The sequence below is a fragment of the Phytophthora parasitica genome (assembly GCF_000247585.1).
Source record: "Phytophthora parasitica INRA-310 unplaced genomic scaffold supercont2.5, whole genome shotgun sequence".
NCBI lineage: Eukaryota > Oomycota > Peronosporomycetes > Peronosporales > Peronosporaceae > Phytophthora > Phytophthora nicotianae.
The window spans coordinates 1,906,308-1,927,659 of record NW_008648991.1 but is presented as its reverse complement, the minus strand read 5'-3'; the positions used below and the strand labels follow the sequence as shown (position 1 = coordinate 1,927,659).

The 21,352-nt window shown below is 50.4% G+C and overlaps 8 protein-coding genes across 10 annotated transcripts; 5 read left to right on the top strand and 3 right to left on the bottom strand.

Annotated features, from left to right (window-relative positions):
- Positions 1–3,315: 3,315 nt before the first annotated feature.
- PPTG_21485 (hypothetical protein) lies at positions 3,316–3,705 on the bottom strand (the record flags this gene model as incomplete). Its single annotated transcript, XM_008897496.1, has 1 exon — positions 3,316–3,705. The coding sequence occupies one exon, from the start codon at positions 3,703–3,705 to the stop codon at positions 3,316–3,318; it is 390 nt and encodes a 129-aa protein (XP_008895744.1).
- A 2,047-nt stretch (positions 3,706–5,752) lies between these two features.
- PPTG_04957 (hypothetical protein) lies at positions 5,753–7,476 on the top strand (the record flags this gene model as incomplete). The annotated part of the gene is made up of 9 exons (XM_008897306.1): positions 5,753–5,938; positions 6,009–6,066; positions 6,134–6,227; positions 6,296–6,331; positions 6,410–6,462; positions 6,533–6,584; positions 6,655–6,709; positions 6,772–7,242; positions 7,315–7,476. The coding sequence occupies 9 exons, from the start codon at positions 5,753–5,755 to the stop codon at positions 7,474–7,476; spliced, it is 1,167 nt and encodes a 388-aa protein (XP_008895554.1).
- Positions 7,477–7,560: 84 nt separating this feature from the next.
- Positions 7,561–9,636, top strand: PPTG_04956 (hypothetical protein; the record flags this gene model as incomplete). The annotated part of the gene is made up of 1 exon (XM_008897305.1): positions 7,561–9,636. The coding sequence occupies one exon, from the start codon at positions 7,561–7,563 to the stop codon at positions 9,634–9,636; it is 2,076 nt and encodes a 691-aa protein (XP_008895553.1).
- A 111-nt stretch (positions 9,637–9,747) lies between these two features.
- On the top strand, positions 9,748–11,223 carry PPTG_04955 (hypothetical protein; the record flags this gene model as incomplete). The annotated part of the gene is made up of 1 exon (XM_008897304.1): positions 9,748–11,223. One exon carries the CDS (start codon positions 9,748–9,750, stop codon positions 11,221–11,223), a length of 1,476 nt encoding a protein of 491 aa, XP_008895552.1.
- A 174-nt stretch (positions 11,224–11,397) lies between these two features.
- On the top strand, positions 11,398–15,280 carry PPTG_04954 (hypothetical protein). 3 transcript variants are annotated; one of them, XM_008897302.1, is made up of 7 exons: positions 11,445–11,561; positions 11,631–11,716; positions 11,797–11,905; positions 11,965–12,146; positions 12,221–14,108; positions 14,174–14,946; positions 15,021–15,193. In XM_008897302.1, exons 1-6 carry the CDS (start codon positions 11,508–11,510, stop codon positions 14,855–14,857), a joined length of 3,003 nt encoding a protein of 1,000 aa, XP_008895550.1. In that variant the 5' UTR covers positions 11,445–11,507; the 3' UTR covers positions 14,858–14,946; positions 15,021–15,193. The 3 variants fall into 3 exon arrangements, with proteins under 3 accessions (XP_008895549.1, XP_008895550.1, XP_008895551.1); XM_008897301.1 differs by having other exon boundaries at positions 11,398–11,561; positions 14,174–15,280; XM_008897303.1 differs by having other exon boundaries at positions 11,445–11,716.
- PPTG_04953 (hypothetical protein) lies at positions 14,909–16,808 on the bottom strand. Its single transcript, XM_008897300.1, has 3 exons — positions 16,082–16,808; positions 15,210–16,014; positions 14,909–15,147 (listed from the first exon to the last, which is right to left on the bottom strand). The coding sequence occupies exons 1-3, from the start codon at positions 16,721–16,723 to the stop codon at positions 14,972–14,974; spliced, it is 1,623 nt and encodes a 540-aa protein (XP_008895548.1). The 5' UTR covers positions 16,724–16,808; the 3' UTR covers positions 14,909–14,971.
- Positions 16,809–16,851: 43 nt separating this feature from the next.
- Positions 16,852–18,034, bottom strand: PPTG_04952 (hypothetical protein). Its single transcript, XM_008897299.1, has 2 exons — positions 17,522–18,034; positions 16,852–17,453 (listed from the first exon to the last, which is right to left on the bottom strand). The coding sequence occupies exons 1-2, from the start codon at positions 17,875–17,877 to the stop codon at positions 17,279–17,281; spliced, it is 531 nt and encodes a 176-aa protein (XP_008895547.1). The 5' UTR covers positions 17,878–18,034; the 3' UTR covers positions 16,852–17,278.
- A 1,000-nt stretch (positions 18,035–19,034) lies between these two features.
- PPTG_04951 (hypothetical protein) lies at positions 19,035–21,291 on the top strand. Its single transcript, XM_008897298.1, has one exon. The coding sequence runs from the start codon at positions 19,235–19,237 to the stop codon at positions 21,074–21,076; it is 1,842 nt and encodes a 613-aa protein (XP_008895546.1). The 5' UTR covers positions 19,035–19,234; the 3' UTR covers positions 21,077–21,291.
- Positions 21,292–21,352: the final 61 nt, after the last annotated feature.

Genomic DNA, 21,352 nt, shown 5'->3' with positions numbered 1-21,352 from the left:
ATTAATGCTTTTGGTGAGGTTAACGAAGTCTGTTGAGTAGTTTCTGCGCCAGACGCAGACAAATTCGTAACAACTGTTGATTGCCCCCTAATATAGCGGTTTGTATAGAAGCATTTTTGGCTACATGAACGTCAGAAGCAGAACAAAACGCAGAAGTTTTGACACAAATCAATAGAGTGACGCATACAAGTTCAGGAGAATTGTTCCTTGAAGGTCTCTTAATGTTACTTTAAATGTCAAAATTCTGGAACGATATAATGTCTGTGATGCCCTACCGAATCCGACCCGGTAAAATCTTAAATATTGTTGAACCAGCATAATTGTTTTTGGTGCTGAAAACAATTATTGTCAAAAATGGTTATGCTTTCTGAGTCTCTGATTCCGACTTTGCCCTTATTCTGATTCCGATAAGGCAACCCAATTGATCGACATGGAGGACGCAATGGTGACACCATCGAGACGAGATCCTTCAGAAGGTTAGGCATGGAAGAGATTTGTGTGGGGACTTGGGGGCTTTATTAAGCTTCGGAACACGGACACTTGGAGACGAAACAATGAATGAAGAGGGTGGGGGTGGGGGGGCGACGCCGCGGTAGAACTTTCCATTGAGACGTTAGGTAGCAAACCAAAACATCACAAACGCGACAAACAGCGAACACGAAAAATATATATTTATATTTTTGCCATAAATAATTTATTTCGGTGTGGCACACATGCCGGATACGTATTTCCGAATTTTGTGTACGGCGACACACTATTTATTTTGCTCAGGCAACTGGAACCAGTGGTTGGGTGGTTGGTTCTGAGGATTCTAGTAGCTCTGTAGCTTGTTTTCATGTTCATTCTGCAATTTGCAAATTTACCAATCTACCTTAACCGCAACCGTCATGTCTGATGCCCTTGTCGCCACGCCACGCTCGAAGAGTAAGTTCACGCCGAAGCAGATCGCCTGCTTCTACTTTAAGATCTTACCGAGGACGGGGACCCCACTGGCCTGCAAGTCTGCAAGGCCTGTGGCAAGACACGGAAGCATGCACCCAAAACTGGGTACACCAATCTGGTGTCCCACGTTAAGTCCGACCACGGTAACTTTGAGGTCGAGATGGAGGCCGCCAGCACCGCTGCCACGGGGATGCTACTTCCTTGGGTGCGTCAAAAGGCATCTAATCGGCACACATGGCTCGAGTGGATCGTCAAAGGAAACATCCCTCTCTCCTTCGTGGAGATGGAGTCTACAAGGCGGTACGTAATTAGCGAGGGTACTGTACCGTTCTTACTGATTCCAATTAATTATTTTCTAAATAATTATTTCTATGTAAGGTACACCAATTTGGCGACCGTGTGTGAAGAGACCATAACACGCGACATGGAGAGCGTCACAAAAGCGGTCGAGCGGAGCATCGGCGGCGAGCTCCCGGAGCGGTTTGGGGCAATTCTGGACGGATGGACTCACGGCAGCGAACACTACCTTGCAGTGCACGCGTGCTACGACAAGGACGGGGTTCGCCACTGCCCCCTGCTCTCTATGGCTTCAATTATCAACGGGCCGGATGACCGGCTCAACGCCGAAAGCCACATCTCTGCTTTGGCGTCGTTTCTACCGTTTTTCGGTAAGGACCTCTCTAATGTCATATTTTTGGTAGGGGATAATTGTGCAGTAAACAGACGGCTAGCCAGGTTGATGGGCGTACCGCTTGTCGGCTGCGCCAGTCATCGCCTCAATTTGGCTGTCCGGCGTTTTCTGGAGCCCTACGAGAAGGAGCTGGAGCAGGTCCAGTCCCTCATGAAGCGCCTGCGGACAATCACCCAAGCTGCTAAATTGAGGTATGTAAATTATATATATCCATCCTTTTGTATACAAATATTAATTATATTTATTAGATTTTTAACGCTTCTTTCTTGTATTACAGACTGAAGACCCCTCTCCGGCCAAAACTACGTCAGAACACACGGTGGGGATCAACGTACACGATGCTGGCTCGCTACTTCGAGCTCCGCGAGTATATCAGCGCGGACGACGAAGAGCTGGCCGAGGAGATGCCATCGCCGGCGGCGAACCGCAAGCTCAAGACACTTCTCGTCAAGCTGTCCGATGCTCAGTCCGTCGCCATGAAGTTGCAGTGTGAAGATTTGAATTTGCTGGACGCGCGAGACCTGCTCAACGGTCTGTTGGAGGTCATGCCATCATTTGACGACTATCTCGGTACGTCTACAACAAGATGGAAAATTGATTTTTATTTTTTTATTTATTTATATTTTGTGTCCATGTTTGCAGCACCAAATGCTGAAATTGTGCATTCACCGGACTTTGAGTCGGGTGTCGTGAAAGTGCTGGGATCGCAAGTTAAAAAGCTGACTCGTGCAGAGAGGTCATCGCTGCAACCATTTCTCCGCCGTGCTCCTCTTCGGTTCATCAGGAGGAACCGACTAAAGTCGGTTTCGCTGATCGAATTTTAAAACGGCGCAAGGCGAACGATGCACCAAGCGCATACGTCTTGCTCGGTGCAATCCCACCGACATCAAACATCGTCGAGCGTTTGTTTAGCACGGCCCGGATGGTATTACGCTACGAGCGCAACCGCCTCCGCTGACACTCGAGATGATCTTGTTTCTCAAGGTCAATCATAAGTACTGGGACGTTACTACCGTCGACGGTTGCATCTAGGTAGGATGTGGTGAACATGCACAATAATTGCACTGATAATGTATTAGTGTTATGTTCAAACTTCAGTTATTTATTTCTACTAGCGGGGCTTTTCCTTACGCTATTTATTGGCGCACGTCAAAAAATAGGTATAAATGATATTTTCGGGTTCCCTGGCTGTCAGCTTCGCATCCTGGACCAGAATTTCGTTGTTCTTGTCTCAGGCAGCGCTAGTTAGATCCACTGCCTGTCATAGAGAATAGAGAAGTCGGACAAGTGATAGTCACTACTTTAAGGTGCATCATCTTGGTTCTGCTGTGAAGGACAGGAACTTCTAAAACAAGTTAGTAAAAAAAATATTTTTAAATAAGAAATTAGATAATACCAGCAGCAATCAGCATAGCTATGCAAAATTGTGCCCATTTCGCACGAGCGCGCCCAAGTCCTGTCGAAGATAACCGATGCCGACTTCTTTTGCTGGTGCATCTCGATAAGCGCCTTGCAGAAGTTGATATCGGTTGTAATGTAAAAAGCAAGCACACTTGGGTCACCATGCCATCGCGTAGTCGTTCCAGAAACTCTGCCCTTATAGCGCGACTTGCGCTCGAAATGGTGATACGCGTCTCTTCTTCTATTTGAGAAGTATCTCTATCTAGTAGACCATCTATGCCCTACTCTGATTCCTTGCGTACCTGCCCAGCCTCAGCTAGCTGCTTCATGAGGCGCCCAAACGGTATTCTCGGAATCTGAAGCCGATTGGCCTGTTGCCGGAAGCTGAGGCTCGCCGGCAGGCTCTGCGTTCTGGCGGCCATATCTTCTGGCGTGTGGACGCGGAGACGGTGAGAGCGCCCAGCCCTCCTTTTACCGGCGAGCACGTCACCCACATCGGTTTTCCCGCATCGGTGCTTAGCTGCTATTGCTACCACGTCGGGGTTGCCGGTGTACCTACCTTGAGTGAGCGTCAAAAGCTCAGTGTCGCGAAGAATCGCTGTGATGTCAGCTTCAGAAAGCTTTCGTCTGCTAATTTGCAGCGTTGGTCCTTCTGGCGGCACGATCGCCATTACCACTAAAAACTAAAACACTTTCTTAAGCCGGAAAACACTTTCTTTGAGACTTACAATTTCTAAACGTAGTGATCCGAAATGGCTGATTCTCAAGAAAGCTAGTTGTTTTGGAAAAAGTGATCTGAGCTCGCTCATTTTGGGTCAACATTTAAACTCTAAGTGTAGCGGTCCGAAATGGACGAGTCTCAAGAAAGCACTTGTAAGAGGAAATACCCTAACTCAGGGCACTGAGCATAAGATGATGGCAATACACTCCGCGCCAAGATATTACGGCCACACACATTTTCCCCGGTAACTCCGTCAATTTTACGAGTTACGCCACGCTATTGAGATATGTTACTTGCATTGTAAAACACTTCGGAGGCTTGTTTTAACGTCTGGGAAAGTGCAGTTTAAGATAGGGCTGGCATACAAGTGACCATTTTCAACACTGCGACCAATATACGGCCACCTATGAATCTTTACTAAAATCAAGTCAACCAGAGTGATGGTCAAAATCATGAAACCTGCAACTATAACCAGTGATTTTCTTAGACCGCGAGTCGCACCGCAGTTAGTGTCGCACCGCAGCTCGTACCATTCTGCATTTGATGGGAAAGGAGCCGCCACTAACGGACATTGAGCGAGGAAGGATCCTCGGTCTTTACGAGGCAGGATTTAGCATAAGGAAGATCGCACGCCATGTGAAACGCTCAAGGGACGCTGTTCATCGAGCGCTCTACGTAGAGCAGGACGAGCGTCAGAAGCCGGGCCCTGTAGCTTCGTTTTCTGATCGTGATCTCCGCCTCCTGGTCCGGACGGCGTGGAAGGGACTTCTATCGGCCAGGCAGCTCAAGGTAGAGCTGAAGCTGGCGGTATCGGTGCGTACAATCCAGCGGACGCTTGCTGGTGTTAGTTGGCTCGTGTATACGAAGATGGACAGCACGTTGCCATTGTCTACCGAGGACAAGAAGGCCAGGGAGGAGTGGGCCTGAGATATGCTGATGAACAAGGACCCTCTTCGGTCCTGGGATTCCATTATCTTCTACGACGAGAAGAAATGGAATCTCGACGGGCCGGATGGGTTTAAAAGCTACTGGTGCAATTTGCGGCGGCCTCCTCGACAGACAAAGCGCCGACAAGAGGGGGGAGGGATTCGGTCATGGTGCGGGCGGGCTTTGGTGTCGTCGGCAAGACCAAGTTGGCGGCAAGCATAACTCGGACGACTACGTCCACACTGTGTCCGAATTCCTCTTGCCGTTCGCTCAATTGCACTATGGCAGGGACTTCACATACCAACAAAACGGTGCGTCTATTCATCGGTCCTATAGAACGAAGGAGTTTTTCGCTGAGCAGGAGCTCCGTGTTCTTCCTTGGCCTGCGCGCTCTCCCGACATCAACCCCATCGAAAACCTATCGGCAATTATGACTCGTACTGTGTATGCGAATGGAAAACAGTTTAACTCCGTGGCTGACTTGACGGTGGCTCTTTACGAAGCGTGGAATGCAATTGAGATGAACGTGCTTGCAAGCTTGATCGAATCCACGCCTCGCCGATGCAAGGAATGCATTAAGAAGCATGGTAGCAAAACCCATTACTAAAGCAGCTGTTACTTTGACCATCACTCTGGTTGACTTGATTTTAGTAAAGATTCATAGGTGGCCGTATATTGGTCGCAGTGTTGAAAATGGTCACTTGTATGCCAGCCCTATCTTAAACTGCACTTTCCCAGACGTTAAAACAAGCCTCCGAAGTGTTTTACAGTGCAAGTAACATATCTCAATAGCGTGGCGTAACTCGTAAAATTGACGGAGTTACCGGGGAAAATGTGTGTGGCCGTAATATCTTGGCGCGGAGTGTACAGCCAACGCGTTCAACAAAAAACAAAAAGCAGACAGACGTTTCGGAAACACTTCTGATTCCGTCAATTAGAATCGTAAAATATTGTTGAACCACAATAATTGATTTTGGTGCTGAAAACAATTATTGTCAAAAATGGTTATGCCTCTGATCCCGAGTTTGCTCCTATTCTGATTCCGATAAGGCCACGCAATTGATCGAGCGATGGACGTGGAGGACGCAACGACGTTGAGCTACGAGGAATTTTGCGCCCGCTATATGGCGCCAAACCGGCCCGTGTTGCTGCGAAACGTCACGGATACATGGTTTCCCAAAGCGATGCAGTGGCGTGATGGCCGAAAAATCAACTTTAAGTATCTGAAGGAGCACTACGGCGCTGCGTTGGCACCAGTAGGAAGTGAAGCCAATTATTAGGCGTACTTTGGAATACCTAAAGGGCAGTATGTTGTGCATCAATAAGGTGGTGAGTGGCGATGTGGCGGAGTACGGAGCGGAGGATCGATGGACAATGAGACTCGGTGAGGAGCTGGCTGCATCAATTGAGAGCGCGACTGTGACTGATAGCAGGATGTTGATGTGGTGAAGAGGAATATTTGGACCTGATCGAGAACGGAACGGCGGGAAAGAAGTACCTCAAGGATTGGCATTTCGTCCACGCCTTCGGCCACGAAATTTACGTGTAAGTTGGCGGAATACAAGTTGTTGCTAACAAGTTATAATGGCGCGGCTTGCTGTCGATGATTGCAGAACGCCACCGCTTTTCAAGGACGACTGGTTGAATTGGTAGGATTATTCATAATGCTGGAGCACTTTCGGTCGCAGGAATGAGAAGGGGACTAACAAGTTTGATATGCCAATTAGGTGGTGGGACCACAAAGAGAAGAGCGAAAGCGATTATCGATTCGTGTATCTTGGTGAGTTTTTGCCGACACGTCCAGTGTACCCGACCCTACACATTTATGTTGGGTGCATTGCATTGATTAGGCCCCACTGGAAGTTGGACACCGCTACACCATGATGTATTTCGTTCATACAGGTATGGATTTATGATCGTCTTTGGTCCAAGATACTTTTTAAGTATCTAATTAGCTTGTATCATCCTTCAGCTGGTCGGTAAACGTTTGCGGCCGCAAAAAGTGGATCTTCTACCACCCCGATGACGTACGCTCAAACTTTCTCCATGTCATTTTCCCAATAGCATCTAACGTTGTTTTGCGGATTAGGAACCCAAACTAAAAGATCGCTTCGGCCGTTTTGTCGTCCCCGACGTGACAGTCGCAAATATCGACAAGGAGCAATATCCTCAATTCCACGAAGCAAAGCCAATGTATGCCATCCAAGAAACGGGTGACGCCGTTTTCGTCCCTAGCGGATGGTACCATCAAGTCGAAAACCTTGAGGACACAATCTCGATCAACCACAACTGGTTTAACGGGTACAACGTCCGCGAGTTGTGGGGCTTCTTGAAGCGTGAGTACTCTGCTGTAGAGCTTGAGCTGGAAGACCTAAAAGAGATGGGGCTTGTCGGACGCGAGTTTGTTGAGCAGTGCCAACTGGTTATGCTGGCGAACGCCGGCATTAATTACTTAGAGTTTCGCGAGCTCTTGTACGCCAAGGCAAGTGACTTTCTCAGAAAAAGAGAACATCCAGAAGACCGCAATGTAGGACGTGATCTGCCGGTTCACCTGGGATACGTAAGTTTACATCGATGTGAAGCTAAGGGAATTGACTGGGAACTAATTTGTAACACCTTGATCCTTGTGTAGGTCCGCGATATTCTGCAAGAACTCAACGCAGCATTGAAAGTAGTGGATGAAGACGCAAAATTGAATGAAGTGTGGCTGGATATTGATCTGCAATTGCAAACTCTAGGCGAAATATCGAGTGTGACAACAAATCGCGCAGAGGAGGAGCAACAAGCAAAATAGTTTTCAGTCTATTTTCGCAAGAGCTGTTGTGTTTTGCTGGTACTTGATTCCATTCGTGTGCAGTGGCGACGCTTCCTAGTATTCATGGCATCGAAGTCGCTCGAGGAGGAGATTGCCGAGCTACGACAAGCCAATGACGAGCTCTACAGAGAGCATGCGAATGAGAAGGCGCAGATGCAGGCAGCTGTGGAGCAGGAGCGACTGCGAACTACTGAACTAACTCAAACAATTGAGGCCATAACGGAGGAGAATGGTCAGTGGCGTGAAAGTTACGCAGCCTTGGATGAGGCGAAGAGATACGCAGAGGAGCAGATCGAGGAGACAAGACGATATGCGGAGGAGCAATTCGCCGCTGAGAAGGCTGATCTGGAGGAGCAGATAGCTCAGCTGGAAGAAAGCGTTAACACCTGCAAGGCACAGATGGTGGGTGATCAAGCAGAGCTGGAGCGGCTTCGTGACTCGGACGCATCACATGAGCAGCAGGAAGCAGAGCTCCAGCGACAGCTTGATGAACGTGACGATCGCTTCGCTCAGCTCAGTGCTGAGTACGACACGCTTCGAGTACAGTATGATCAGCTCCAGCAGGCTCAGTACGACGCTCAGAAGGCTCACGAAGATGAACTTGCTGCTAAGCAGCAGTATCTCACCAATACTAGAAGCAAAATGGAGGAATTACAGACACAGGTTGCAAGCTTGCAAAACCAGTTGAAAGCAGCATCGGCGAATGAGGACGTGCGCGAAGCAAACCAAAGCGCATTGCTACGTCGAGCTGAACAGCAAATTCAAGAGACTCAGGAGCAACTTGATGAGACTACGGCACGCGTGAAAGGACTAGAGGATGAACTGGCACTGCTATCGCTCACAGGTCCCAATGGCAACAATTATGCTGCACGAATCCGAGGACTTCAACAGGAGGTTTTCATCAAGTCGGAGCAGCTTGTGCAGCAAGGTGAAAAGCATCTTCGCGTGGCGGGACTATTTGATAAGACTAAAGCCGAGCTGGCACAACTTCGAGAGGAAGTTGGCAATATCCGTCGCGTTCTACTTCGTGGAATTGGCCTTGAGCCCACGCTCACTAGTCAAGACACATGCGAGTATGACTCACTTTACCAACACGTGAAGCTTGAAGAGCTGGTGCGCCTGCGTCTGAAGGCGTTGGAGCATGAGTGGCAGCTTGCTGGAGGCTCTTCATCTACGCTAGAACCCGCGACAGATGAAGTCCAAGACAGCACAGAGCCATCCTCTTGTCACTTACCTAACGTCGAGAGCTTTTCAGCCTTAGACGCACTGGGCCTTGGCGGTGTTGGACGATTGGAACGTGAAATGCGAGTGCTTCGAAGTCGAAATAAGCGGCTCATTGAGCGCACTGAACGACTCGAGAGCGAGCTGGACACTGCTCAAGCTGGACTCCGCGACCTGCAAAGCATGCGCGAAAAAGTGGTCGAGATGGTGGGTCGTGAACGCGTCGAGAAGGAGCTGCGTGGCAAGAGCGAGCAAGTCAATAAAGAGCTGGGTGAGAAAGTTGCAGCTCTCTCAGAGCATGTAGAGAAACTTATGGTGCACTTGAAGCATGAAGCTGCAGCTAAGACCCGCGCAGTGGAGGCCCAACGTCGTGTGGATAAGGAGCTGCTCGAAACGAAGGACAAATTGGCCTCTGCGACTCGAAAGAATGCTGCGCAGGACGCAAAAGTGGCTGAGTTGGAACAAGGTGCACGCATACTGGAGGACCAGCTTCGCCTCATGGACGAGAAGTTCATTGACGTGCGCAATAAACTGGACTGGACGCGCTCATCTGCGCGCAAGGAGAACAAACAGCTCACGGTTGAACTCCGTTCGCTGCGCATGAAATGGCAAATGGCGAGCGATGCTGGGGCCCTCGATGGGTTGCCAGACTGGGCGTCTCCAGCATCCGAGCCAAAATTCTCAAAGAAATTGCCATTAGGAACGAGCAGCTCGGACTCGCGACTACCTACGCCCAAAGCATCCAACAACGGCCTCACTCCGGTAGTCGCAGCTGTGGTGCAGGACGCTTTGGCAATCGGCAACGGTGCACGCGTCAAATTCGACATCCCTAAACTGCCTCAACCGGAGTCCGATGCAGGTACACCCTGGTCGGACGCCAAGCTGTCGGTGTTGCAGCGGCAATTCCGCAGAGCATAGGATACTTCAACTTCAGTTAATGTAGCATTTGTGTGGCAAAAGGCTTCGAATAATTCCGAATGGACTTATGCTGATCTAGTCAGACAACTTGATACCGGCTCAATTGTCATCATGGCGCACTGGAATCTAGTGACGCTGGCCGCGTTGCTCCTTCTTAATGCAGCTATGTCCTCGCCTCTAGATCGTGGGCCGCTGTTCAACGGGTCGTTGGTGGTGCGTTCGCTGGACGTGAAGGACTACGAGGCTATGCTAGTCGAATCGGACTCGGTCTGGATTGTCGACTACTACTCGTCGTGGTGCGCTCACTGCAGGATGTTCGCGCCCGAGTGGGAAAAGGTCGGTGAATTTTACCACGAGTCCAAGGTCGTGCAGGTGGGAGCGGTGGATTGCAACCAACACAAGGATGTCTGCCAGCGCGAGGAGGTCCACGCGTACCCTTCTGTTAAGGCACATCATGTGCCACTGGGATCGAATGAGAAGACAAAGATGCAGGTAAGAGGCCGTAAGAAGGTTGAACCAGTGGTGGAGTGGGTGGAAGGGTTGCTGGCTGAGCATGGTATCAAATCTGGCATGGATATCTCGACCATCGTCGAGGTGAAGAAGCTGCGGCATCATGATGCCGAAGAGGATGGCCGAGTCACTCCACCATCCACTGGAGTGATGAATGATGATACATCAATTCATATGAAGTATAAGCGACTGCGTGATGCTGGGAAGGCTGCGATGCTTGCTCTCGAAAACAGCCTTTTCATCGGAGCACCAGTCCTGGAAGGCGAGCGCTATGAGGCTGCGTTGAAGTGGGTAAGCGCCCTTGCTGTTACTTTTCCAGTGGAAGGCAACCGTGTGGCTATGACCAACTTAGTAGACTTGATGAAGACACAACGAAGTTGGTCTCTAACAGAGTGGAATAAGCTTATCAAGAAGTGGAGACCCATGGCAAAAGAAACGAGTTTTCCTAGCGATCTGTTTGATTCACGGGGAGATGAAGAATCCGAATGGGCAGTGTGCAAGACTTACACATGTGGTCTGTGGTCGCTGTTCCATAGCATGACTACGAGAGACACTAAGGCTGGCAATGCAGTGGGAAACTGGAAACCTAGCGATACAGTGGCAGCAATTCGAGTGTATATGCAACATTTCTTCGGCTGCGAGGAGTGCCGTCAACATTTTATGGAGGCAAACCCGGAGAGTTTATTGGACGAACTGGCAGCCAGCGATTCAAATGGGCCCCACGCGGTGGTGACGTGGGCCTGGAAAATGCATAACTCAGTAAACACGAGGCTTCATAGACACCAGTGGCCTTTGACGTCGTCTTGCCCGAGCTGTTACATTGACATTGGTGCACCTGTATCGATCGGCATGTCGCTCATTCACGAAGATGGAATGGTGGCCTACATCACGAGCGTCTATGACCACGAAGACAAGGCCCTTTTTGACGAGATAATTATGGTATCTACATATCCGTTTCCAGCGCAAGGGTTTAGTGCGATAACGGGAGTGACGCTGCTGTTCGCACTCGTGGCAGTTGTGGTGAAGACGCAGAGGTATCGCTTTGTCACGCCGAAAGAAAGTGGGCACATGGCTTAAATATACACGGCATAGAATTTAGCTGTTGAATGGACTGGTTGTAATGGCGTTATACCTGTCTTCAATCTGATGAGAGCTACAGTAACCCCTTTTCCTGATTGGTCAGTCAGCACGATCTCTTCAACTTACGGTATGTAAGGATCCTTTGGAGCAACATTCCCATTGACTTGATTCTTGTAAGAAGAACATTCTTATTACAATTCCATGTCAAATCGAAATGTCGCTTGAATGTGTGGGTTCAACCCGATGCTAGTCATTCGACCTGATACGTACCTTCGCTCACCATGGAGCATCGGCCACTGCGTCAACAGCACACGCGCTACGGCAGCGTCCCTGAGGTCGCCATCTGCAACACCAATCTCCTCCTTCATCCACACACATACTGACGTAATTGTCTTCCCTTTAAGTCTGCCGCCGCCAGCGCCAAAGCTGCTTTCGAGTCTAAACAGTTCGATGTCTTCGGGAATGCCCACGATATCGAGCGCATCAGTCGGTGCGTAGTTTATTCCCATAGAAACTAATACCATACTTTTTTAGTAGTACTGTGCTGATTGTTGATCTGGTGGAAAACAGTCACTTGGATAATGGAAACCTCGGTGCTGCCATCGACTCGTTCATGGCGTTGGTATCGATCGTCTTCGCTGGCATGTACATTGCCAATACTTACATCCCATATAACAGCGTACGTATCTATTGCCCCATTATCTAACGTATATTCTAAAGAGATACTACTGCCCGTAGCTGCCACACACGATTTGGGTGGTCGAGTTGATCTGCGCCTCGATCTTTGCAGTTGACTTCGCCTTTCGAGGCGTCTATCTTTCTGCTAACCGACGTCGGGACTATCTCCTGTCGCTAACGACGCTCATCTATCTCGCAAACATTCTACCAGTACTCCCGGCCTCGTTCTTCATCCGCTACCAGTTGAGTCATCACATTCTTGCTAATACTCTGCTTAATCTGTTCTCACTCCCAAACTATTGTTGGTTGCTTGTAGTACGTTCTGGTACGGTGAGTCCTGGTGGCGCTTCTTTTACCCCGTACGCTTCGCTATGTGCTACAAGACGGGATCAGCGGTGCTTAGTCGCTGCCATGCGTACCTGAACCCAGTGCGTCAATTCGCGCTCCTGTGCTATCTGCAGATTACGTGCATCTTGCTTGGAGCTGCTGGAATCATTCAGATCGCCGAGACGATGGACGGCACGCTTTCGGTCAAGAATCTTGGCGAATGGACCTTTTTCAACTCGTTTTTCAACTCGGTGATGACTTTCGTGACGATCGACAAACCACCGTCGGAAAACGCTTTGTCCAAGATCTTCGTGGGCGTGCTCGTCTGCATTTTCATCCTCGTCATCCCGTACCAGATCTCTAACGTTATGGATCTGAGTAACTCCGTCTCGCCGTACGAGGAAGCCAGCTATAAGCCTTCATCCCGCAGCAGACATGTCGTGCTCTGTGGAGACCTCACTGCTTCGCGCATCAGCCACTTCTTCCACGAGATTTTCCACAATGACCACGATTTCGTTGGCGTCCACGTAATTGTATTGAGTGAAGAACCTCCAGCCACGTCGCTTAAGGCACTGCTGCTGGACCCTTTCTTCGCGAAGCGAGTGTGGTTTATCCAGGGATCGCTGCTCGATGTTGACGACGCCAAGCGAGCAGCTTGCGACTCAGCGGATGCCATTTTCATGCTGACAAACCGCGTGGGTGACGAAGATTTTTCGGCCAGTGACCACCGCACGCTGATGCGTGTACTCGCGGCAAAGCGTCAAGCCCCGAAGGCGCACATTTTCGCACAGCTACACCGCTCTGTTCACTGCCAGCTTGTTCGCGACATGGGAGTTCAAAACGTTCTTTGTCTTTCCGAGGTTACGCTGTCGTTACTGGGCCAAAACTGCATTTGCCCCGGTTTCTCGACCTTTATGTACAGCCTCACGTCGACTTCGAGCTTTGATGATGACAACGATGAAGGGCTTGGCAGTGATGCTAAGCGTAAAGATCGATCTACGGCTGTCGATAAGGGAGAAGGCTCTTGGGTGGATAGATATCTGCTTGGAGCGAGTCATGAGGTTTATGTGGTCGAGCTCCCACCAGCCTCTGTGGTTGCTGGTAAAACATTCTCTGAGTTGGCGTCACTCGCCTATTCTCACTGCAATGGGATAATCGTCTTCGCTGTTACCGACGGACCCAGAGGAAAGGTGGTTCTTAACCCAGGCGACTCGTACACGTGTGTGGGTGGGGAGACAGCATACGTGATTGCTCAGACCCAAGCCGATGCCAGTGCACTGACTGAAATGTCTCCGAATGCTTCAATGCCGCTGGCTTGGAGAGAAATGCAAGTGTCGTCTCCTTCCTCACTAGTGCGCAGTGAAACCGGATCGAGTGAGGAGCTTGACGCAAGAACACCACTTAAACGACACCAAGCACGCTTCGTACATTGGCAGTTCGGAGACTATGAAACCTCAGAGCCTGAGAAGGAGACGGAGGGGGAAGATCGTATCGATAAACCTGTCTTTAAGAAGCCCTCCAAAACAGCAAAGGACGCTGTAATCGATGACGTGGAGGAACTCGGCTTTGGAGTCGCTCCTATCGTGATCTGTGTGACTGCCGAGACAGCTTTTGCTAACGATCTGGAGCACCTTATCGGTCCGCTACGTGCTCGCTCACTCAAACAGTACCACCCAGTGGTGATTCTATCGGCAAAGTTACCCGACGACGACATCTACGATGGTTTTAGCCACTTCCCTGATGTACACTTCGTCATCGGTGACCCGTATCGCCACAAGACCCTGAACCGAGCTGGAGTGCCTGAAGCCTATCGCGTGCTGATCCTGGGGACTTCGAACACTGCATCGGAGGGAAACGCTGAGCTGCTCCAAGATGCGGTATGTCACAGCATTTTCACGTTATTATAATATTGACGCGCTCACTGACTATTGCATTATTGTAGGAATCGATCGCACTTCACAGGTTTATCACGAGCTACATTGGTGTGAATAAGGCTCCAAGAGTTATCACTGAGGTGGGGAATCGTGCCAGTGTGCACTTTGTGGCGCAGAATCTGTTGGCGAACGGCTGGTTTCCTGAAGCTGACGGTGAAGATGAACTCACGATGTTCTCGTCTACGGAGACGTTCTCGCGCAACTTCTTCCTGTCACCGGCATTCACTTCTGGATTAACTTACAGCACGTCGCTGTGTGATAGTTTGCTGATCAACCAGTTTTTCAATGGCCGCATCAAGAAAATCCTGGGCGAGTTCATGTTCACATCCCGTGCGAGCGAGGCGTGGGCAGTTTTGCGTGGTGGTAAATCCAAGCCGGACCTTGACTGTAGCTCGCTGTTCGCCGTCGAGGTGCCGCTCGATTTTGTTGGACGCTCGTTCGAGTACGTTTTCCACTATCTGCTATCGTCGGATGACATTTTGGTGATTGGGCTGTATCGCTGCCACCCATACATGAATGCTGCCAACGACACGGAGTCTAAAGCTCGAATTGAAGTACCGGAAAAGGATCGCAGTGTGCCATTTGGATACGTATACGTGAACCCCCAGCCATTTGAAGTCGTCACGGGCGACGACTTGCTCTACGTTCTGTCGGACAAGCAGCCCTGTTGGGCCGAAACTCAGAACGCCTAGGTTGTGCTACTGCTTGCGCTTGATGTATGTTGATCCTGATCGAACGATAACATTGAAACATATCCACCGCGTTATATTCACCCGCTTACGTATGTGCACGAGCTTTTGACTACACTAAAGTGACATGGCCACAACTAAACTAATTACACCGTACGTGACAGAGTTCAGGCTAAGTGGAGCAGCAGATGACGTAGGCGATGCAGACGAGCTGGATGATGCTGAGGATCCCGTTGTTTCCTGCGCAGTGCTTCCTGTCGTGCTACTGCCACTACCCGTTCCAGCCCCACTTCCTGTAAAACATACAAAATCACTAAGCAGCACAGCTCGAAATGCAACACAACATTCAACGTACCGGAGGTGGCGCTTGCCCATTCACTAGCTACGTCAACTGGCTCACTCACAGGAGAACCTCCGGGGGTATACACATTCGAAATGGTCTGCTTTGGGAAGCTCACCTCGTCTTCTTTCTTCCACATGGCACTAGAAGGCTCATTTGTCGCGTCCGAAGCTGCAGAACCCCATTGCCATTCCATTGCATCCTTTGTTGCTGTCAAATAGCCATATCCGTACTTGGGGATTAACGTCTTCCACTCGAATCCTTCAATGTCAAGCTCAGCTTCCTCGCGGATGTACTCGTTGTTGCCTGAGCTGCCGCTGACGATGATCGGAGGGATGTTGTAGCCATTGAAAGTCGAAGCTTCGAACATCAAGTAGGTGTGTTCGTGGCCTGAAAGGTACAAATCCACTTGGTACTTGCTCATAAGCGGAACGATCTCTTTGGCGAACCGATTGCCTGGCTCGCTAAGTGCTTTCGGCGTCTTGAACGGTGGGCGATGGCCGCACATAACAACGTATGGCGTCTCCGAGCGCTTCACATGACTCAGATCGTACTCGAGCCACTTTGCCTGTGCTGTTCCTGCCACTTTTCGTGCTGCCTCGTCCACTTTCCATGTGCCATCCTCTTGAAGCGCCGCATAGGCTTCGTCGCCGTACACTTCCGTGTTAATGAACACAAAGTGGATGAGTCCCGACGAAAAGCTGTAGAACTCATTGGAAGCTGAACCACTGGCAGCTCCAGCACCAAGCGTAATTCCTTGGAACCGACGGTAATAGTTCTGGACGGCGAGTGAAGGTGACAGTGCGTATTGGTACTCATGCTACAACAACAAACAACACAAGTTAGTAAGCGTGTTTGCCCTCAAAACCCAGAAATTCAGGGCATACATTGCCGACGGTTGTCATCATAGGCACTTTCGATGTGATCGGCTCAAGCTCGTTCATGTAATTCTGTCCGTTGGAGCCCGTGAGCTCGTACGACAAGTCTCCAATGTTCAATACGCCGCTGTATGCTCCATCGGCTGAGAGCGCTTCCTTTAAAGCTGGCAACGAGACTGCAGCTGCTTGTCCCTGCATGGGCGCCCCCATGTCACCAAATACTGCCCACGTGATCTCTCCGTCCGGAACCGTGAAGTTCATGATTCCACTTTTTGTGGGACTGTCAGACTTCGATAACTCATCAAAGTCTAGCGAGCTCGTAGTCTGCTGCGTTGCGTCGGATTCGAGGGCGTAAAAGATCGTCGAGCCAGGCTCCAGATTAGACAGCAGCGCCGACCAGCAGGCCACATCCTCATCTGCAGCTTCTCTTACTAAGCCTGCACGTTTGCCGTCGACAGCGGAGCTCAGATCGTCAGCGGACGTGCCAACTATGAGCCGGGACGAGTTCACTGTCGACGCTGTGACCCAATCCACCATGTAGTGCACCTGACCATTGTCCTCCTTCTCCACAAGACTCAAATGAAACTGAGACGACGCCGACACGGCCTCAAAGACGGCGAGGATTGCAGCGATGCAAATACCGAGCTGCATGGCCAATTTGGGCTAATCTCCACTCAATCTTACCTGGTCTGGGGTGAGAACCTCGTCGAGATTGACTAAAAAGGCAACTTTGCTGTCCGTATCTCTGATCTGACTTCATGGTGTACCTCACAACAAATGGTGTATAAACACAAAATTCAATTTGAACTTCAACGCAACGTCACAATCGACACTGCCACGTTTTGTCCCCCATGCGTAGGTATCCACAGCACGAATCATGGCACGCAATGCATAACAGCACGAATCATGGCACGCAATGCATAACTCGAGCGTTTATAGCTTCACACATGTAGTATTTCGCTTGATGACTTTGTTTCTTGTTTCTCGATCATACACAAACCTGCGAATGGCATCTATCCTAACGAAGCGCCCAGCAGTCGCGCGAGTCTCTCTCTCTTTCGAGTTCTGCGCTGCGTACTGCTGCCGCCACCTTCTTTTCTTTTTGTCCTCCTCCTTTCTGTCTTCTTGTCCTCTGTTTCTTTTCTGCATGACGTCAGTTTCCAGTAGGGAGGGGGGACCGTATGTCGCCTTTATCAGCTTGAGATTTTAGACCGTGGATGGCTTGCATTTCTGCTTGTGGGAGGCCTTCCAGTCCTGCTTCTGGCACTCAGCACCGCAGTATCGCACCACCTTGCAGCGCGAGCACACGAGCGTGGACGGAGCCTTGCACACGCGGCAGCGCAGAGCCGCCTCGCGCTTCTCGAGTAGCTCCTTGTCGTATCTGCAGCAAAGATAAAGAAATTAACACAATGTTGCAACACGATATATACTAAAAGAGCGCATTCGTACCCGAGCTTCTTCATGTCCCGCCAGGTCTCCATGGGCTCGGCGCTAGACTGGGTGTGGTACATGTCCTTGAAGCCCTTGAGTGTCAGGCCCTTGTTCTCATCGCACTGGAAGTAGGTCTGGATCTCCTTGATCTCCTCGTCCGAGAAGGGCTTGCCGTCATTGCAGATCTTGCTGAACTCCTTGAGCTTGTCAAGCGTCAGACTCTTGTCCGTGGGCTTCTCGAGGAACGAGATGAAGAGTCTCGTGAGCACGGCCTCGAAGTCACGCGTGAGGTTTCCGTCCTTGCCGATGAGCAGCGCGCGCACCTCGTTCTCCGAGATGCCGACGTCTTCCTGCTGGGTCTTCTTGGGGGCCATGATGGTTATGTATGTAGTACGGGACTTGTAGCTGCTGGAGTGGGGGCGGTGACCAAACTCGAAATGCTCGCGTGCGTCTAGCGGACGGATGCCTCACGTAACGGTTGACTCCGAAAGTAGATGCCCTGCTTAATACTTTTGACCAATAGATGTATTTTAAGCTAAATGCTTTTGTTGTAAGGTCGGACTGAACTGTTAAAACGTATACTTTGATTGGACAAAACTTGAATTTTTATGAAAAGCGAGTCTTGATTGGACAAAATGGTTACGACATAGAGCAGGCGATGGTGTGGCACGAAACACAAAAATGCCGCGTGGCATCAAGCTCTTATCGTCACGACGCGAGTATCTGCAACAACTCGATTTGCGATGGAAATCCTGCACGTGCTCGCCAGTACACGATCTTATCGAAGACAGAGATCGCTTCACCTTGAAGCTATGAAGTTCGCGCTGGAGTCCACGTGTTCAAGGTAAAATGACGTACGGTTGCAACATTTTCATTCACATGTCGGTTGACCATCCTGTTGACCACGCTGTGGACCGCATATCCTTGATAGCCGACTTTCAAATGATGGTCTGCCTTTAGTGTAAGGCTTTTTTAAGCTGGACTGCCACTTTATTACCAAACTACTTTGTTTCCGTCGGCGAGACGATCGCCTCGAGATCCGTTTGGCGTGTTCTGTATCTGCAATGGAACGCGAAATATCGAAGGTCTCACTTGCATTGACGTGAGACCACAGCAAGAACAAGTAGAGCTGCGTAGTTTACTTGCGTTGCCGTATTATAACTACCAATTATATAGTCACTAGATTCTAGTGAGTAGATTCTTCACAAAACGAGGACTGACCAATGACGATCTGTATGGATACTAGCCGATCTAAAGCGAAGTAGTTTTTGTCGGTTGTCCGTTGTTGAGCTATAGCAGCACTGCACGCAACAATAAGCACTGGCAAGTGATAAAAGTCCACTGGAAATGCCACTGCAACGGCCATCGAGTCAGCATGAAGCCAGCAATGCAGCCAACAACTCCTTCAAGACAACTCGTGCGGCTGCAGACTTCCAGGCAGTTGAAACGAGCGTCCCTCCTTTTCGCGCCGATAGTCAGTGCCTGCGGTTTCGAATTGCGACACGTCGATTGGCCAAAATGCTATTTTTCATGCGACTCCACCTTCCAATCAGCCGTCACAATCACGAAGAAGAGGAGAGGGAGAGAGCGCTCCATTAGCACTGCTCGACCGGCTGGACGAGGGCTACCGCTTCTTGGGCGCTAGGATCGTCACCATCCGCAGCAGCTTCAGCGACTTTACTGCCTCAGTACGCGTCGTCCTTCTCTGTCGCTGCCAGTGTCAAAAGCTCCATGGACGAGGATAAGCGCCACTATCCGCTCTCGGCGCGCTCTAACACCGCGTACAACAATTTGAACCTGTCAGCGCGCTCCCGGCAAATAATGCAGGCCGGAGGCAATGCCGGTAGCCGCTTCCCGGCTACAGAGCGTACCAGACAGATGAATCTCAGCCAGGTCTCGACCATTAGCTCCGCTACGGGCTTCGAGGAGATGAGTCGCGTGTCCCGTTACTCGTCGGCGTCCTCAGCATCTTCTGCTTTCTCGGCCACATCATCGTCCGTCTCGTCGTACGGAGGGGGTGATCGTTGGGCGCCTCAACACGCCTCCAACTCGTGTAACTTGTGTCGCGAAAAGTTCTCGCTGCTGCGACGCTCACATCGCTGTCGACGCTGTGGCTACCTATTCTGTGCCAAGTGTTCCAGGTTCAAGGCGGCGCTAACAGGCCACACGCACAAGTCCAGACTCTGTGAGACGTGCTTCCCCAAGGTTCTGTCCGGCAGCAAACCGCCTATGAACGCCTTTGTGCACTCCAAGGCGTGGGTGCCTCGTGGCGTCTTCACGCACATGCTGAGCTATTTGAACCACGTGGATCTGTGTCTGGCCTCAATGACCTGTCGATTCTGGTACAAGCGAGCGCTGCTGGACATCACGTGGCGTCCTTTATACATCAAAGAGTTCGGAGACGACGAGAGCAGTCCCCAGCGGGAGTCTCTAGTGGCATTCCAGCGTGACGTGAATGGTATTGGCTTCGAAAACTTGTCCTGGTATAACAAGTTCGCTATCCGCTGGTCAGCACGCAAAGCTGCGGAGAAGAAGAAGAGCTTCTTGGTCATGTCCAGTCTTCTGGCGTCGCTCAAGCTCAGTAAATATGCGGCACTGTTTGAAGCAGAGGAGATTGACATTGAATCGCTGTGTCTGATGAACGCTGGTCACCTGCGTGACCTCGGTATCCCATTTGGACCACGCATGAAGCTTTTGAATGCAGCAGCGTGTCTGGCTGACTTTAACGAGGACGATGATGACGAGCGACCGTCAATGGAGTCCAAGCCGATCACACCAGTGGCTCGATTCAAACAGAAACGCGCTGAGATGAAGCATTTCCGTGCTGGATTGGTGCGTCGCGTACAGCAATCGGCCGTTCGTATCGCCATTCTGACGAACGAGGGCGAGCTGTGCAACGTCGGATCGGGTATTATCATTCACGAGGACGGTCTTATCGCTACAGCGCGGCATTGTCTGCAAGGAGAGCAGTTCGATTGCATCTACAGTGACGAGTATATGATTTTGGTCGCACCCACTGAATCTACGTCGCTGCCGCCGTTATGGAAATATCATGCACGTGTGATCCCTGAGTGTTGCAACGAAGAACTGGACTACGCTCTGCTCCGCTTGGATTGCGAGGTGATCTCGGACCCGCCTAGTGGATTGTACATTGGAGACGTGACAGACCGAATGATCGCGCGTAACTGGACAGTGACGAAGCTGCAGGGCACGTCTCGGGAAACGATTGGGAAACTACCGGCAGTACGGATCGGTAATTCAAACAACGTGGAGCCAGGCGACGAGATGTGGATGTTTGGTTATCCTAGCAGTGGTCACAATACCATCACAGTACACCATGCAATCTGCTCCGGCACAGACTCTCAAGTGTATGAGGGCGAGGAAGTCGACAAAGCGATGCTCCGCACAGCAGCGCAGCTGGACAATGGCTTCAGCGGTGGTGCTGCGGTGGATAAGAAGGGCCAACTAGTGGGTTTGATTTCCTTCAGTGTTCTGCGTCAAGACCGAGTGCGTGCCATCAACATGGTCAAGGGAGCCATCGAGTACGCCAAGCGCGAGTACAACTTCTCATGAGGTGCAGTGGGGAGCTTGTGCTGCTGTGAGGAAAAACAAGAAAAACAGTCGAACGCGAAGACTGCCCGTGTAGTTGTCGCAGAGCGTGAATAGTGTCGTAGTATTCAAGGTGGAAGGTGGTTAGTTTTTAATGAAAATTGCAGGCTAGCAGAGCTAGCAAAGGTCTTTCATAACCAGGATACGTCGTCGTCTGTCTCAACATGGTTGCACTTCGCTTTCACTTCAACTAATGGCAATAAGTCACTAAAACGAGGAAATGTGATAGTTGGGGGGGAA